Genomic DNA, 17411 nt, shown 5'->3' on the forward strand with positions numbered 1-17411 from the left:
TGCCGTTTGATGAATCAAAACTGTTGCCTAGACTTTGCCCCACTGTTTGATCTTAATAATGGAATGTATCTTTGTTCTCGAACACTATGAATTGGAACTCAAGCATAGCTTGGGTGGAAAGCTTTTCAAAGGCATAAATGAATTTCTGTCCCTTTGGATTTTCTCTCTCTAAGCAAAGATGCTTAGAATAATTTGATTAATAAATTTATCTTTGGCAGATGTGTGCCTAAAACCTAAGAGTACAGTTTTTCTTCCACACAAGAATAGAGTTGGAGTCTCCAGGGACAGGACCCCTCCCACTCCCACTCTCGGGGGGGGGGGAGGTTAGGGACATAATAGGATGGGACAAAGGAAGGTAAAGGCTGAAGGACTCTGCAATTGGGCTGTGTGAAGGACATGAGGACAGGCCCCCAAGGTCAGAGTGAGGGCAGACCTATCTTAGGGACCAAAGACCCAAGTTACAGGTACTGACAATGTCTGTTTCTATTTCAGGTGACACCCCACCCTACCCCAGGCTTCTTCCAGACCTTTTACAGAATCAAACAATTGGAGAATTTGAAGGCACCTGTGAGGTCATCTACTCCAACCCCCTTCTCCACCCAAGCCCCATGCCTGAAGCCCCTCTGTAGTAGCCCTGACAAGTGACCCTCCAGTCACTGCTAGAGGAGCTCCATGACAGGGAGCTCACTCCTACCAAGACAGCCCACTCCCTTTTAGACCAGCCCTTACCATGAGCGGAAAGCTGCCTCCCTGCAGCCCACGGGTGACCCCAGGTCCCATTTCTATCAGGTTTTCAGGTTAGCAAAGCATTTTGTTCACAGCAACCCAGTGAGCTAGGTAGAGCATCAGTATGCCCACGTTCCAGGTAACGGAACTGAGGCTCAGAGCGTGAAAGTAGCTTGCTCCAGGTCACACAGCCACTAAGTGTGGTTGTGCCCAGGTCTTCCCTGACTCCAAGCCCAGACTTTCCACTGCCCCCCGCAGACTCCCAGCCAGTGCTCCTGACTCTGCCCTTTGGGGCCAAGCCAGCCCAGTCTAATTCCCCATGAGCCATCTGCTGAGCCCTTCTTAAGGGCTCCCACAGTTCTGATGGCAACAACATCATCCCCAGAGGAGCACAAGCACTCAGAAACTGCATTACCAAAGTCTGTGGAGGAAGAGGATCGATGATGGCTACTTCACTAGGCAGGCTTGCCAACATAGGCAAAACTGGAGAAACATACAAGACATGGGGAGTGGGTGTAAAGTAAGCTAACATGTCCCAGCAGGATCCCGGGGCTGGGACCCCCCCAGGGTTGCCTAAGTGCTCGGTGTTAAGGCTGGCAACAAAGACCAGCCAGCCACAGGGAACCAGAGAGGCAGTGACCCCATGTGAGAGGGCCATCAGGGGGCTGGGGGAAGCCCAAGGAGACATCTTGGGACCTCTACAGAACATGGAGCTGCTCACTTGAGAGTGGTCAAAAGGGAACCAAGGACCCTATCCACTGTGTCTACCTGGAGCTCCAAGGCTCAGGGCTGGACTGGTGATTTCTCCTCATCAGGCTGAGGCCAGGAAAGCCCTTTCTCATTTGTACTAGATGGCCAGAGGATGGACCGAAGGAGGACAGAAGGATGGACATAGAGGCATGGTTGAGAGGGAGGACAGAGGGTAGGTAGATAGCATCCACATGCCCTGGACATGCCCACCTCCCCCTCTCCGGCCCGCCCCACCCCTACCGCCATCCCCCACACCCACCCCACTCACCGTGCAGCCACAGCAGGTGATTTCTTGAGGGGGTCAAGCAGGCCCCCCAGGCCTCCCACAGGCTCCTCCCCTAGGGAACGGGTGTCTTTGTTGAGCTGTTGCAGGCGGGAGCTCAGCTCGGTGATCACAGTCGGTTTGTCGTCTTCGGGGCCTGGGAGCCCCCGGCTCTCCACCGGGTCCCCCCACAGCTTAGACCTTCTCTGGAAGAGGTAGCGAGGGCGGGCAGGCCCAGCTCCGGAGGCCAGCCCGGCGGAGGCGGCGGCAATGAGCTCGCTGTCCGAAGACTGCTTGAGCAGAGGGTCCCTGAAGGTCACGGGCCCCTTCCCGAGCGGGGACTTGAGTTTCGGTTTCGGAGGCACAGGCGGCTTCTCGAGTACAAAAGTGTGTCCGTCAGCGAAGGAGGTGTGCGTGTCCGTGGGCTCACCGCTCTCGGAGCTCAACGTGGACATGCTGGACACGGTGGAGATGGTGCTTGTGGTCTCCAGGTGAGGGTCGCTGGAGCTGCGCGTGTCCACCTCCTCCACACCAGAATCCGCGGCTGACTCCGGGGCAGGGGGCGCTTCACTGCTGGGCTTCCCTGAGGCTGGGCTGGGCGAGGCCATGAGGGAAGGGGCCGGCCCGGGGCCCGGGGGGGGCGTGGTCACCAGGAGGCCGTTGGCAAACTCGTCTGGGGGCGGCACCAGCCCGATCCTGGCCAGCTCTTCCCTCGTCTCCTCGTCACTGGATGACAGCTGGGCTGGGGGCAGGGCCACAGCAAACACCAGGTCTGGCTCTTCCTCGGAGCTGCCCTGCCCCAGCACCGTGTCGGCGGCAGGGGGGCTGCTAGGGGGCTGGGTCCGGGGGCTGGGCAGGGCCCCAGGTGCGGCCACGGTGGCAGCGGCCGGAGGAGGGCCTGGCTCAGCTCAGGGGCTCCCGGTGTACTCTCCTCTGCCTCCAGCTCCCCAGGGCCCTGCCCATTGCCCGTGGCGTGGACCACGATGAGACCCGCGGGACGCTGCAGCGATGTGTCCAGAACGCTGAGGATCATGGACTTCTTGTCATCTGGTGTCTTCCTCTCCTCCCGTGGGGACTTCTCAACCTCTCGGCGGGCAGGGAGGGGGCCCCACGCGGGGCCCCGGGGGGAAAAGGCTGGGGTGGGGGAAGCCAGGCTGCTGCGCTCTGGCTCTCTGCTCTGGATGTCCACAAAGAGAGGGGCTGGCCTATCCGTGTCTGGGCTGTGAACGGGGGTTGGGGATCTTGAGGGCACCTGGGAGGCCAGGGCCCGCTCCCGGGCGGCCAAGGCGAGGGCTAAGGGTGAGCTGGGGTCCAGGGGCTTGCCGGTGAGTGGGTGGATGAAGGTGGAGCCCACAGGGGAGGGGCTAGGACTGCTGACCAATGGCTTGAGAGCGGAGACGGGCGAGGGTAAGAGCAGGTCCCGGCCGCTGCCCAGGAGGCGCTCGTCGATGGATCGGGAAGGCTGCAGGGATGGCATCTCTGCGCTGGGCGGGCTGCCCTCGATGGCCCCCACGGAAAGGAAGACGGTGGAGCGGCGCCTCTCATCCAGCCGACGGTCTCGTTCCTTGCCAGGTCCGGCGCCAGCAAATGGGAGGCCAGGTGGTTCCCCGGGGGGGTAGTCGAGCCCCCCGAGCCGGTGCCCCCGGCGAGTGGGCGAGGGCTCCCGGGGGAAACTGCTGCCGCTGCCCCCCACAGCCAAAGCGGCCCGGTCCTGCGCTTCCTCCACCTGCAGCTGCTTCACCAGGGGGCTCTTCCTGCGCTGTGGCTTCGATGGGGCAAAGAGACTGGCACTGAAGGCGCCCAGGTTGGCGTAAGGGCTGTCTTGACTGCCGGGCACTCGCGCCTTCCGCCTCAGTCGCTCAGGGGGCGTGGCTGCAGGAGGAGGCCGGGTGCTGTCGGGCACAGCTGGTTCGTGGGGTGAGTCCTGCAAGATGATCATGGACCGAGCCCGCTTCTGGCGCTCAGGGTAAGGGAGAGGCCCATGAGCGCCGAGGCCAGGGGCATAGAGCCCAGGGGGTCCCGCCCCTCCCAGCCGGGCCTCCAGCCCCGGCTTGAAGCTGGATCTGACGGTGTCGTAGGCACGGCCTGGCGGGGGTGGCGGTGAAAAGGAGGGAGGTGGTCCTGTGTCGAAGTAGTAAGGGGAAGGTGGGGGGGGTGGGGCGGTCTGGGGTGGGGGCGGGATCCCATGGCCCTCACGGACAGCATCCTGCATAGACGAACTCCTCGGGAACTTCCCCTCCAGGAGAGAGGCCAGCTTCTCATCTTCCCCTACGGAGGGACCGGCAGTCAGGCCCGGGGACCTGGGGTGAGGCCTGGGGAGGGAGAGGGGGTTGGGGCGTGGGGGGAGCAGTGGAGACTTGGAGGCACCTGGGGGATGTGACTGGGAGAAGGAAAGCTATGGCAGGGAAGAAGGACGGACCGCTATAGCCAAGTAGCTTACCTACTCTCTGCACCAGGCCCCACTGCTCAGAGGACAGCTGTGACAGCTGTCCTCAGAGCATATGGTCAAGGACCCCCTTGGGACAATTCAACGTATAGCTAGCAGGAACTCGCACTCCTCAAGTCATGCTTCAGGGTCAACCTAGACAGGTCTCTGACAACGTGCCCTACGGCTCTACTTTCAGCCCCATTTTATTTAACATTTTTATCAATGACTGGAATGAAGGCATAGGTGGCAAGCTTATTAAATAGGCAGATGACACAAAGCTGAAAAGAGCTTAACACATCGGGTTACATAGTCAGGATCCAAAAATATCTCTGCAGGCAAGAACGTAGGGCCAAGTCAAACAAGACGAGATTTCAACCGGATAAATGGAGAAGCAGAACAGTAAGATCCATGTAAAAGCAAAAGAAAAATGGAAATTCTCCCACTTCCTAACGATTAAAGCTGAGCCTGAGTAGGAGGGGCTGGGCACGCCCTCATTGGAGGCCATCCAATGGAGGCTCAGTGAGCATTTGCCAGGATACTGTCCAAAGGATCCCTGCTTAAGGCCAGGGGGGCCTCGGGGACTTTGGAAGCCCCTTCTGCCCGAGATTCTTTGGATGAGCAAGAGGTGCCTTTCTGCCTTCTCTACCCAGAAGTCACAGGGCTCAGGACCACAAGAAAAATGGCTCAAAGGGGAGCCTAGGCCTCCAGGTAGGAGGCCTAGAAAGCACTGGAGTTCAGGTGGGGGCCAGAAGAGACACATTGCTAAGGTAACCAGTGCAGCTGAGCCGGAGAGGCAGATGATCTGAGCCAGGAAGACACAGATTTCTCAGGGAAGCATATATCAAGCTGTGGCAAACATGGAGAAGCATCACGCAGCCCTGAGAGAACATGGCAGAGGAGGTATCAGGGCCAAGCCCAGAGGAATGGCTGGGGCCACAGAGAAGGGGGAAGGAGGAGGGGATCTGCCTCAGAAGACATGGGGGGAGGAAAGAAACAGAGGGAGCAAGGCCAAGACCCAGGCAAGAGTTAAGTAAGCAGAGGAGATCAGGATGCTGGAATACAGTTGTCTGTTAGGCGGGAAGCCTTGAGGGGCCCACCAGGCAGGAACAACCATTGCTGCCTCAGATTTCCCAGGAGGGGAGGAACAAAGATCACTTTAAGATTTACAAAGTACTGGGGCAGCTAGGTGGCGCAGTGGATAGAACACTGAAGTCAGGAGGACCTGAGTTCAAATTCGGCCCCAGACCAAACACTTGACACTTACTAGCTGTGTGACCCTGGGCAAGTCACTTAACCCCAATTGCCTTAAAAAAAAAAGATTTACAAAGTACCTCCCTCACACCAGTCCCACAAGGGAGTTAGTACCAAAGAAATATTATTCTCATTTTTCAGATGAGGAAACTGAGATCCATGGAAGTCACAGGATCACAGACATAGGACCTCAGAATCCATGTAGTCCAACCTCTTCATTTTACATATGGGGAAACTGAGGCACAAAAAACTGCTATAACTTTCCCAGGTCACAAAAATGAAAGTGTAAAAGATGCTGTCCGTTGATTACCAAGAAGCCTGCGACTTGGCTGGAAGAATACGATGAGCTTTAAAAACCATCTTCCCCTGCATGTGTTAAGCTCATAAAACATTCTTTGAAAGATGCAACAACAGAGAGAGGTTTCTTCAGCAATTTTCTGTGTCTTAATATCAAAGTCCAGCATGAACCAAGGTGCCAGCTATCTGCCTGCCAGAGCTGTTTGCCATGATAATAGAGGCCATCACAGGCAAGTCCAGATGGAAGAGGGCTTTCCTACAAATGGTGGAGTTCTCCAGATACCTTATTGGTGGATGGCAATGTGCCATTGGCATAAAGGGGAGAAATGCACCGGGACCTCCTACCTGAAACTCACAAGCACTCAAAAAAATGTGACCTGATGGGGCAGCTAGATGGCACAGTGGATAGAGCTCTGGCCTTGGAGTCAGAACAACCTGAGTTCGAATCCAGCCTTGGACATTTGACACTTACTAGCTGTGTGACCCTGGGCAAGTCACTTAACCCCATTTGCCTCACCAAAAAGCAAAAAAAAAAAAGAGAGAGAGAGAATGTGACCTGACCATTCACACAGGAAACCAAGTGGGTGAAGAATGGCTCTGGTTCAGACTATAACTTGCAGTTGAAGGGACCAGCTATTCCATATCTACCAAATGGGAATAAAGAAGCCATAGCACCTCCTGGCTGACATGTAAGTAAAGCACAACCAGCTACAAATTACTTTTCTGATGGTCAGAGTTATCTTGAGTTCAACATTATCTCATAGGTTAGGGTTATCTTGGGCAGGTGATATAGCTAGATGAGGGGGACCCTGAATTGAATGGGAGGAAGAGAGGAGGCTGGACTGCCTTTAGGAAGTTGCATCTCAGCAACCCTAACCTTTCTGAAAGAAAAACACATCTTCATCCCCGGCGTCCTTCCTATGACACTGAGTAGTAATGCATCGGGATGTACCACACTCACTGAAGAATCCATGACCTGAAAAGCAGTGAAGAGATGGAGGGTGGGATGATGCCAGGTGCGCAGAGTAGCATGAGAGAGGCTTCTAGGAGATGGCTGAGTGGAGGAGAAGGGGGAGCCAGTCACATTAAGGGACTGAGGGAAATGGTAGATGGCTAAGCATCCGACCCTGGCATGTGCATCATGTGAAGAGGAAGAAGTCCCCAGTTAACATTAAGGAGCCCCTTGACAGGGAATGAATGGGAGAATGTGGGCAAGTGTCATACAGAACGAGAAGGTATGGATGAACTTGGGGAGCACAAAACTGGAGGGTGAACACTCTCCCCCAGATCCACTGACATGTCAAAGAGGTTTGTGGACGGGTCACGTCATCCTATCAGGTTGCAAGATCCCTGGAGACAGGGACTATGTTTGATCAAATTTCTGTAATCTGCCGCACCCCCCCCCCGCCCCAGCACCAGCACAGGGCTCTGCATTCAGTGGGTGTCTAACAAACATCTGTGGGCTTGCATTGAATTGAATCAAAGAAAAGCAAGGGCCAGATATGCCTTGGAATAGGTGCAACACATACAGAAAGTCAGAAGAGCTGATCCAGGATACCTGAAGGATAAGGGGAAAGATGGACACAAGATTGGGTGGCAGCAGCTGAATACCAAGACTGGCACAGTCCTGAAAGCCCTCTGCCAGGATGACCTGGGGCTGGCTGGCAATGGATGCTAAGGAAGACAAAAAGGACTTCCTTTTTTGCTACATTGGGCACAAGAAGGGACAGCACTGCTGCTCAATCAAAGTGGATGGGACAATGATAACAATTGCTGGACAGAAGGCTGAACTATTCGATTTTATTTCGGTCTGTTCTCTCTACCAAGGAGAACAATCTTCAGTCTTGGAAGTACAGAACAGGAAAGTGAAACACAAGGTCACTTAGGGGCCAGTAAAAAGGCATCAGGCTTCCCTTAATGAGGTCATCACCTTGACCAGATGAATAACACACCAGAGGGATGAATGGCCCAGCACACAGGCTTGCTAAGTCACTGTAATCTCTGAAAGTTGTGGCAATGAGGAGAGCTACCACAGGACTGGAGAAGGGCAAAGGTACCTCTGATTTCCAAGAAGGTGATTAAATATCAGTAAGAGGGCAGGTGCTGAGCACTTCGAAAGAGAAGCAGTAACCACAAGGGCCAATGTGAGTTCAAGAACAGGTCATGTCCAGCTAGCCTCGTCTGAGCACAGCATCCTGAGATTTCAGCCATGCACTGGGCAAAGGCTCACACGCTTCCTTCCTGGACAAGAGGGAGGTGGATGGATTCCAAACTGACTGAATGACCCAATGCACCGAGCAGTCTCTAAATCAGTGGGTTGATGTCAACTGGGAGATAGGTCTCTGGGAGAAGCCCTGAGGCTTCTGCTCTCTCAGGTTCAGCATTGTTATCTAACCCTTGGATGGAAGCATAGATGACAGGCTCAGCAACTTTGCTAGGAGGAATAGCTCATATACTAGGTGACAGATAACAGGATCTCCCCAGATCTTGACAGATTAGAATGATGGGTTAAATCTATTAAGACGATTGTAATACGGATAAAGGCTAAGTCGCTGGTTAAAAACAAATCAAGGGCACAAATACAAGATGGCGGAGCTTGTTTGCAACAAATCTCAGTTTTGGTGGACAAGCTCAATGGGCCAAACATGGGCCCAGACACACGGACCAAAAAAAAGCTACCATCATCTTAGACTCCATCGAGACAAAGGCTGGGGAGGGGGAGAAAAAGACAGAGAGACAGAGAGACAGAGAGACAAAGAGAGAGACAGAGAGAGACAGAGAGAGAGAGAGAGAAGAGTAGGGGGAAGGAGAGATAAATAGAGAGACTGAGGCAGACAGAAAGACAGAGACAGAGAGAGGGAGAGAGGAGAGAAAAGGGAAGGAGATACAGACTGAGACAGAAAGATAGAGACAGTGAAACCAAGACAGATAGAAAAACAGAAACAGAGAAAGGCAGAGACAGAAAGACAGAGACAGAGGAAGGAGAGAAGAAGGAAGAAGGGGTAGACAGAGAGAGACAGAAAGAGGAAGAGAGGAGAGAAGAGAGAGGAAGAAACAGACAGAAAGACAGAGAGACTGAGATAGATAGACAGAAAGAGAGAGACAAAGAATGGAAGAGAGGAGAGCAGAGGGAGGGAGAGACAGACAGACAGAAGAATGTATTCCTGACTGGGGAGCTGATGCCTTCGCCTGCTCGGGCCACATCTGAGCACCATTTTTAGGAAGGACATTAACAAATGGGCACATTCAGCAGAAGGCGGTCAGGATGACAAAGCCTGGAGTCCTTTGGGCTGGGGACATGTAGCCTGGAGCAGAGAAGACCGTGAGCATCATGACAGCTGCTTCAAGCAGGTTATAGGCTTTCATGGGAAAGAGGCATCAGAGCTCCTGACTTGACGCCAAAAGACAGAACTAAATGTGATGCAGAGGCAGACTTCGAGGGAAGGGACAGCCTGACCATGAGGGCTGTTCAGCCTTGATGGTCCCCCTGAAGGCCACACAAATCCAGCTAGGATAGTGAGTCCTCATCACTGGAAATGTCGTGTGAGGCTGCACAACTTCCTGATAGGGATACTATCAAACAAATTCCTCCACTGGGAGGGGGGCTGGACGAGATGGCTTCCAAGGCCTTCACCAGCTACATACAGACCGGCAAAGGTCCTTAGTGACAGGGCTGGTGGGGGGCAGAATACAGGAGGAATGCTGGGGAAGGAAGAACTGACAATGGACAGCTCCCACCCCCCAAGATTCAGGGGGAGGTAGCATCAGAAGCAGGGCCCCTTGGCTTTCCATGGCCCTATTCCCCACTCCTGGGAGTGCTTCATGTCCCTGCTCTGCACATCCCTTCCATCTTTACCCCATGTCCTAAGGGTCCTCCAGTTCCTAGAGGTCCCCTAACCTTTCCAACAACTGGTTCCCCTTATCCCCAGGCCCACATAATTCTCATGATCACACCATCAACCTCATTCCTCCATATCTATGAAATACCCCCTCTCCATCCCCTCCCCTAGAATCCACCATGGCCATACCTACAGATTTGGTGCGCGGGATGCCCTTTCGAAGGGATCCAGGAAGCTTCTCAGAGCCAGGGAGGCCCTGGCGTTCAAACAAAGACTGGGAAGAAGAAAGAAAACATAGATGGCGGGAGCCAAGCACCAGAGGCTGCTGGCCCCCATACCCCCACACTGATCCCCTGATCCTCTCAAACACCCTCAAGTCACCCCTCACTGACCCCCTCACCAATCAACTGACATCCCATACTACCCCCAGCCACAATTCCTGTGCCTACCTCAATGACCCCATTGTGTCCTTGCCCACATCCACACCAATTTCCTATGACCCTAGTCAGTAAGTGCCATGATCACACCCGCATTGACCTGCCATGACATCTCTAATTCCCCTTCCTTTGAACCCCATGAACATGAGCCCAACTCTCACTGGTTCCCATTGACGCCTGTGACTCTTCTCTCACTGGCCTTTGTGGTACTGTTCCCAGTAACCTCCATAATCCCACTCCCAGTGGGCCCACCTACCTGACCCTCATCACTGGCTCCTGTGACGCCTGTGACTCTTCTCTCACTGGCCTTTGTGGGACTGTTCCCAGTAACCTCCATAATCCCACTCCCAGTGGGCCCACCTACCTGACCCTCATCACTGGCTCCTGTGACGCCCCTCCCACTGAGCCACTCACACAGATCCTTAGGGACTGTGTGCCAGTGGATCCCACCACTCATACTGACCCCATGATCTTGCTCTGACTAGCCCCTGGGGCCCTACTTTCAGCGAATCCCACAGTACAACTGATAAGGACCCCTGTGATCTCATTCCCAGAGGCTCACATCCCCTTTGCTTTGTGGTCCCTGTGGCTCTTCTCAGTGACCCTCATGGCTATATTCACACTGAACCCCACTACCCCACTCCCATGGGCTCCAGTCCCCTGGCCCACTCTTCCTGTGTCCTACCATCCTGGCAATGACCCCTGTGGCTCTACTGCCAGTATCACCCATGCTCCCTCTCTCAGTGGGTCCCCACCCCACCCCATTCCCACTCTCACCAGCCTCCATAGCTCCACTCACACTGATCTCTGCGGGAGTGATGCGTCGACTTGTGGGCCTCTGCTTGACAGTGGCCGCCCTGGAGTCGGCATCTGCGATGTCTGGTCTCAGCGTGGGCTCTGCAGCTGCCGCCAGGATCTCATCCAGCTTCTCTGTATAAGCCAAAGGAAGCAGAGTCTGAGTGGCCCATGGCTTCTGCCTGATGATCCCTGACTCACCCTTTTCCCAGCAAGGGGGAGCAACAATGCTAAGTAGATACCAGAACTAGAATGAGGGGTAGGCAAGGTGGACAGTTTCCCAGGGTGCAGCACACAAGGGAGCCAGCCAGGAATGTCTGCCTGGTCATCATTCAACTTTCCCACAAACCATTTATTTTGCTTTAAATTGCTCTTGTTAGAGAGAAGTCTCAAAGCATCCTGGGGCAATGCAGGTAAAGGGGGGAGAACTTTCAAGCCTTTCCCTGGATGCATGAATGCCACCCCACCAGGAGGCTTCTCCTTGGCCTTGGCATCACTTCCTGCATTCCCCTCTCCCCCCCCCACCAACCCTTGTCTATATGTCCAACTCCCCAAATCAGCATCCTTCCCCACCCCACCCTCAGTCTTTCCAGGAGCCCAGGCCCTTAGGCCAGTCCACACCAGAAATACCCCATGCCAGGTAGAAAGGTGACTGACCAGCTCTGGCAGCCGGGCCCTCCCAGTTCTGCTGGAGACCCTGAGCAGTGGCTTGGGGAAAGCTGTTCCCACAGATCAGAGCTTCTCCCAAATCCTCCTGAAAGGGCCCTTTAGGGATCCCTCCTCCTGGGAATTTCTCTAAACTTTCATGACCTTAGTGGTGCTCCCATCTTGAACCCTCATTCCATCAACCAGTCAACCAACAAGCATTTTATTAAGGGCGTGCTCTGTGTCAGGCACTCTCCTGTAGGAACATGTGTATTCCATTGGTCCTACTGCAAGATCCCCATCCCCATGCAGTCCTGGGCCCTCTGGGGCAAAGAGTGGCCCAGCTTTCCTCCCTCCCACCCCACCAGGGGCAGAAGGGTCCATGTAGCAGGACCCCCAGGTGGGATCCCGGAAGGGACTCTCCTCTCAGGGGAAAGCTCCCTGGTCAAGGTCCCCACCAGGGACAAGGTCCAAGGCTGGTAGTAATGAAACCACTTTGTTACAAGTTTTGTTCAGAAAGCTCCATCATGTAGTAGGGGTTCAGGCCCTGGGAGAGTCCTTGCAGCTAGCTAAAGACCCTGCAGCCCAAAGGAGGCATGACCAAAGGAGGAAGCAGCTTTGTTAGGCAACAAGCCAGCAGCTTCCCAGCAGATAGCAGCCCGGCGGGGGGAAATGAGAGAGGAAAATTACCTCGGGCAGACTGGGGGTAAGCTGGCGTGGGGGCTTTGGTGCTCTCGGCTGCAAGGCGCCCCAGGAAGGCGTGGCTTTCTCTTTTCTCTTCTGCCTCATGTGGAGAAAGGAAGAGGAGCTCTGAGGGCAGGGAGGTTGGAAAGGCAACCTAAGGCCATCCCTGTGATGAGCAGGAAGCAGTCACAGAAAGGACTCTCTCCTCAGAGCAGTGAGAGGCGCAGGCAGCTGAGGGAAGCAGGCTGCAGGGGGTGGTGCTGAGCTAAGGTAAGCAGGCTGAGTTACAAAGGAGCGTCCTAACCAGGGCTGCTACACAAGAACGCGTTATAACAGTTCAGCAGTGGTGAGGAAGGTACCAACTTGTACCTCGGGCCCCCATTGCCTTTAAAATCTGGCCTCAAAGAATCATTGGCAGTAGAGGTCAATACTATTTGAAGTCACATTTTTAAGTCAAAAAAAGATTTCTTTTTAATAACACAAACTAAATAGTGGAAGTTATTAAATTAATGAAACCAGTGAGTGGGCTGCGGCAGAAAGCCACCATCTGGAACCCGTCTCCCGCCTTCCACCATCACCTCCAGGTGGCCGACGCTCAAGCCTGCACATCCTGCCATGCATCTTCACAAGGGGAAGGAGAAGGTCCCAGCTCCTACTTTGCCTCCATTTCCAGCTACCTGTTGGACACCTACGCCTTGAGGTCCCACTATTATCTCAAACTCAACATGCTCAAAACTAATTTCTCTTTCTCAGCAAACTAGCCTCTTCTAATTTCTCTATTTCTATTGATAGGCCCTGCTAGCATTCATTCATTCATTCAACAAGCATTTAAGTCCCTCTTATGTGCGAGGCACTGGTATTGATGCTGGGGATAGAAAGACAAAATGACTACTAGCCTCTGCGCCACGGGCTCTGACCATGCCCCCAACCCCTTCTTCAGTCCTCAGGAACCACCCAAGGCTACCTGCTGTCTAGAGGACAAAGTTCAAATTTCTGTTAGGCATTCAAGCCTCTTCACATTCCGGCCCCAGTTTGCCCAAGGCCCCTATCCCCCCCCCACCCAGCTCCCTAACTCACACCCTCCACTTGGGCCAAACTGGATCCACCCTGATCCCTACAGCTGATCTACTCATTCCCACCTCTTAAAGCTAGATCATGTGAAAATGTTCCTATTGGTGGAGCTGCACTTGTCTTGGAAATGTCACCCAAGGTGTGCCCGTTCAGTCCCCAGTCCTACAAAGGCTAAAATGAATGTTGGGGAGAGCATGCTGGGTGTAGTCAGAAGACCTGGGTTCAAATCCCACTTGCTATCTGTGTGACAATGAACAAGTCAGTTGGGGCCCCAGTCTCTTCAACTGAAAAGGGACAGAATTGGATTTGGCGGTCTCTACAATCTCTCCCGGCTTTAAATATTTATCATCTGAGGAATTATTTAGGAGCTCCCCAACAGAGCTCACTGACCACAAGGGATGAGCTCACAGGTAAGTAGAACTGCTCATCTGGCCTGGCTGCAGACCAAAAAGTATCAGAAAGGAGCAATGCTGTGGGGTTGCCGTGGGACCCCTATCACTCAAATTCTTCAAGCAGGGCCCATGTAATACAACCTGTGTGACTTGGGCACGTCTCTTCACCGTCCTCAGCCTCAGTTTTCTCATCTGTGAAATGAGGTGGGGAGTTGTAGATCTAGGTTCCTGAGGCTTCTAGGTCACACAGAGCATTTCTATTCAGGTAAGGGTGAGTGTGGTGGCCTCAGCATTAACCTTGGAGGCAGGGAGACCTGGGTTTGAATTCTGCCTCAGACCCCCTTACTAGCTATGTGACCTTAGGAAAGTCCCTTCCTCTCTCTGGGCCTTAGTTTCCTCATCTGTAAGATGAGGGGGGTTGGATTTGATGACCTCTGGAGTCCCCCCCAGCTCCCAGTTTAGGATTTGGATTCCTCCAAGGTCCCTTCCCACTCTAAGCCTATGATTCTGATCCTTGCAATCCCAGCCCAATGAAAGCAGTGAGGATGCCAATCCTTGTGCCCTCTTCTAGGGAGAAGGCCAGCCACAAGAAGAGAAGACAGGCCAAGCTAGGAGGCCAGCAGCAAGCCTTCTGCCTGCTAGTGTGGATTTCCTAGGTGTCTTTCATGGCTGTCAACAGATGGTGCTCAGAAAACCCAGACTTCCTCTGTATGTCTTCTCTGGGGAAACCTGAGTCCCATCCGTGGGATGTGGGAGGCATGAGGATGCCCGGCTGCTGGAGGGGATGGCAGCCTCCAGGAAGATGGGCAACATGAGGGTCCGTAAGAGATAGGGGCAGAGGCCCACTGAGCGCTGTGCATTCTCTTCCATCACTCTGCCTGTCACACAGGTAGGTCCTACCTCCTCCAGGTAGTCCATACTGACATCCCTCTCACTCCTCCATGCTTCCAACAGCCCAACCTCCCCCCACCCCCAGAGTCCTGGTCCTTGGTTCAGCCTATATTACAACCTGGCCTGTTACTGAGCTGTTCCTACATGGTCCTTGTCTCCCTGATGAAGCCTCGTGCTACTGGAGAGAACCCAGGGCTCATATATCTGTCTTTGCATCTCCCTCAGTGCCTCAAACAGAGCTCTGAACAACACAGGTGCTCAATAAAGATGAATCAAATGAACAACAGTGAATGAATGGAAGACCCTGGAGAAATAAGCTGCACAGGAGCTGAGGTCATGCCCCCTCCCACCACCTGATGACTGCTCATGGGGGCTGCAGGCACCAGACTCCCTTGTGGCAGTTGGAGCGATGGAACTGAAGCACACAATTACAGCAAGACACGCACAGGGATGGAGGCTGGATGCAAGGGCGCTTGCTCCTAGGGGGGAGGAGGGACCCAGGATTCAGCTGCTCTGAGCACAGTCCAGGCTCAAGGCCCAGAGCCAGAGGCCTCAAAGACTTTGCAGAAAGGATTATGGACACAGGGTCAGGGAACTCTGGTGGAGAAAGAAAAGGAGACACGTGCCACCGGGCTTAACCCAGTCTCCAAACAGGGAAGGAAAATGTCAACTAGAGGCTTGATATGGAGCTTGACACTCATCCCTGGCAAAATATTAGAAGCACTACAGCACTAGAGGGATTGATCATGAGCACTTAGAAAGGGAAACAGTGATCGCCTAGAGGGAGCGTGGGGGCATCTGAAAGCCATCTGGCCATTCCTCACTAACCTCACTCCCTCTTTTGACACTGTTCCACAATCCAGGAAGCAGTGTAAAAAGAGGCGGCCTGCATTTCAGCTAAGCCTCTGACAGAGCCTCTCATGATACCTATGTGAACAAGACAAAAAATGCAGGCTGAACGGTTGTACAATTCGGTGGCTCTGAACCTGTGGAATGGCCACATCCCAAGAGCAGTAACTAAGGACTAGGCGTCAGGCAAGTTCGAGTGAAATGTTCTTGACTGCCTGCTATTCCAAATACTTCTCAGTGGCTCCCATGAAGGTGCCCGTGGCACACTTCTCCAATTTAAAGATGGCAGTGCAAAGTAGAATGGAAGAGTTCCCATTCCCAATGAAAAGACCCTTGTAAGTATGGATGATAAGACAGAAGCAACAAGGTGAAATGTAACTGAGTTAAATGCAAAGATGGGACTTTGGTCCCAAAATCCAATTGCACAAATGTGCAATCGTGACTAGACAAAAGTCCATAGGTTATGGAGGCAGCTAAGTGGCTCGGTGGATAGAGCTCTGGTCCTGGAGTCAGGAAGACCTGAGTTCAACTATGGCCTCAGACACTTACTACCTGTGTCACCCTGGGCAAGTCACTTAACCTGGTTTGCCTCAGTTTCTTCATCTGTAAAATGAGCTGAAGAAAAATGGCAAACCACTCCAGTATCTTTGCCAAAAAAAAAAAACCCTGGGGGCAGCTAGGTGGTGCAGTGGATAGAGCACCGGCCCTGGATTCAAGAGTTCAAATCCAGTCTCAGATACATAACACTTACTAGCTGTGTGACCCTGGGCAAGTCACTTAACCCCATTGCCTAGCTAAGAAAGAAAAAAAAAAAGAACAAAAAAAGAAAGCCCCCTGGACAGTATGGATCATGGGGTCCACAAAGAGTCGCATATGACCAAACAACAAAGTTGGAAAACTCACTGTCATTGGTGCAACATGACAGCCAAGCAAATAAACAACCCCAAAACTGACTTGACCTTAAGCCTCATCAACAAAAACAAAAAACCATTACCCTGGTGTCCCGGTTCTGGTCAGACCAGGTGGCAGGAGCACCAGGCTCAGTTCTAGAGGCCGAGTCATTTTTAAAGGAAACTGGAGCATGGCCAGAGGAGGTGATCAAAATGGTAGAAGCACTAGAGACCATTCTCTTGGTTGAAGGAACTAGAGACATCTAGCCTAGAGAAGAAAAGACTGAGCAGGGAAGTTTCCAAATGTTTAAAGAGCCATCATGTGTTTGTGAGATCAGCCATGTTCTGCTTGGCCCCAAAACAAAGAGCCAGGAATAGGAGGATGAAAAGCAGATTTGGGCTCAACATTAATAAAACTGAAGCTGTCCAATCATAGCTCAGGGTTTTATTTTGTAGGCAGTGAGCCCCCTGTCATGAAAAGTATTCAAGCAAAGACTGGATGGCCCCTCCACATCTCTGATCCTTCCAGGGGCTGTTCACTCTAACTCACTGTGCAGTACAAAGACCACTGGTCTAGAATTCAGTTCTGGTCTCAATTCTGCAATAAGCTGTGTCACCTTAGACAAGTTTCTTCTCTCTGGGCCTCAGTTTTCTAATCTCTAGAATGAGGGGGCTGGGCCTGATGGCCTCTAAGCTTCCTTTCAGCTTTCAAAGCCTGCCTTCTTTGTTTCTACCAGGCAGATCAGGTCTGCTCCCAGGAGGATCATAGCACTCAACAGTCTTTCCTACCTTTCCTCTTCAATCTCTCTGGTTGCAGTAAGAGCCTTTGTCTTTGGGCTGTGGGCTTTGGATTAACCCTCAGAAGGACTGAAGACAGTTATCTCCTCTTCCCAGGGGAGCACAGGAGGGGCAGGAAGAAAAGACTACTTTGGGGGTGGGGGGGATGTCTAGACCCCAGTATAAAGTTGCTTCCAAAAGAAGAAAGGAAAAGTACTACAGTTTTCCATAGAGGGAATTGGGAGGGGGGAGGTGGCAACATGGACTTCAGGGGCAGGGGAAGGGGAACAGTGTGGGGATGATGCAAGGTTGGGGAAAAGATGGGAGTGGGAATCTGGGTAGGGATAGCTGCAAGCCCTGGAGGGCCATGGGTTCCTTACAAGCAGGTGACTCACCCCCTTTCCTCCTCCGAATTGAGGCTTGGAAT

General features: G+C 53.1%; 1 protein-coding gene across 1 annotated transcript in view; it reads right to left on the bottom strand.

The window, feature by feature from the left end:
* The window catches only part of SHANK3 (SH3 and multiple ankyrin repeat domains 3), a 69665-nt gene that overhangs the window by 18701 nt on the left and 33553 nt on the right, over nucleotides 1-17411 (bottom strand). Inside the window, 7 exon segments of the mRNA XM_020982839.2 lie at nucleotides 1745-2631; nucleotides 2634-4006; nucleotides 9743-9827; nucleotides 10790-10920; nucleotides 12121-12210; nucleotides 13719-13769; nucleotides 17380-17403. Coding sequence (XP_020838498.2) covers nucleotides 1745-2631; nucleotides 2634-4006; nucleotides 9743-9827; nucleotides 10790-10920; nucleotides 12121-12210; nucleotides 13719-13769; nucleotides 17380-17403 — 2641 coding nt within the window.

This window comes from Phascolarctos cinereus, unplaced genomic scaffold (assembly GCF_003287225.1).
Source record: "Phascolarctos cinereus isolate Bilbo 61053 unplaced genomic scaffold, phaCin_HiC Scaffold_1;HRSCAF=81, whole genome shotgun sequence".
NCBI lineage: Eukaryota > Metazoa > Chordata > Mammalia > Diprotodontia > Phascolarctidae > Phascolarctos > Phascolarctos cinereus.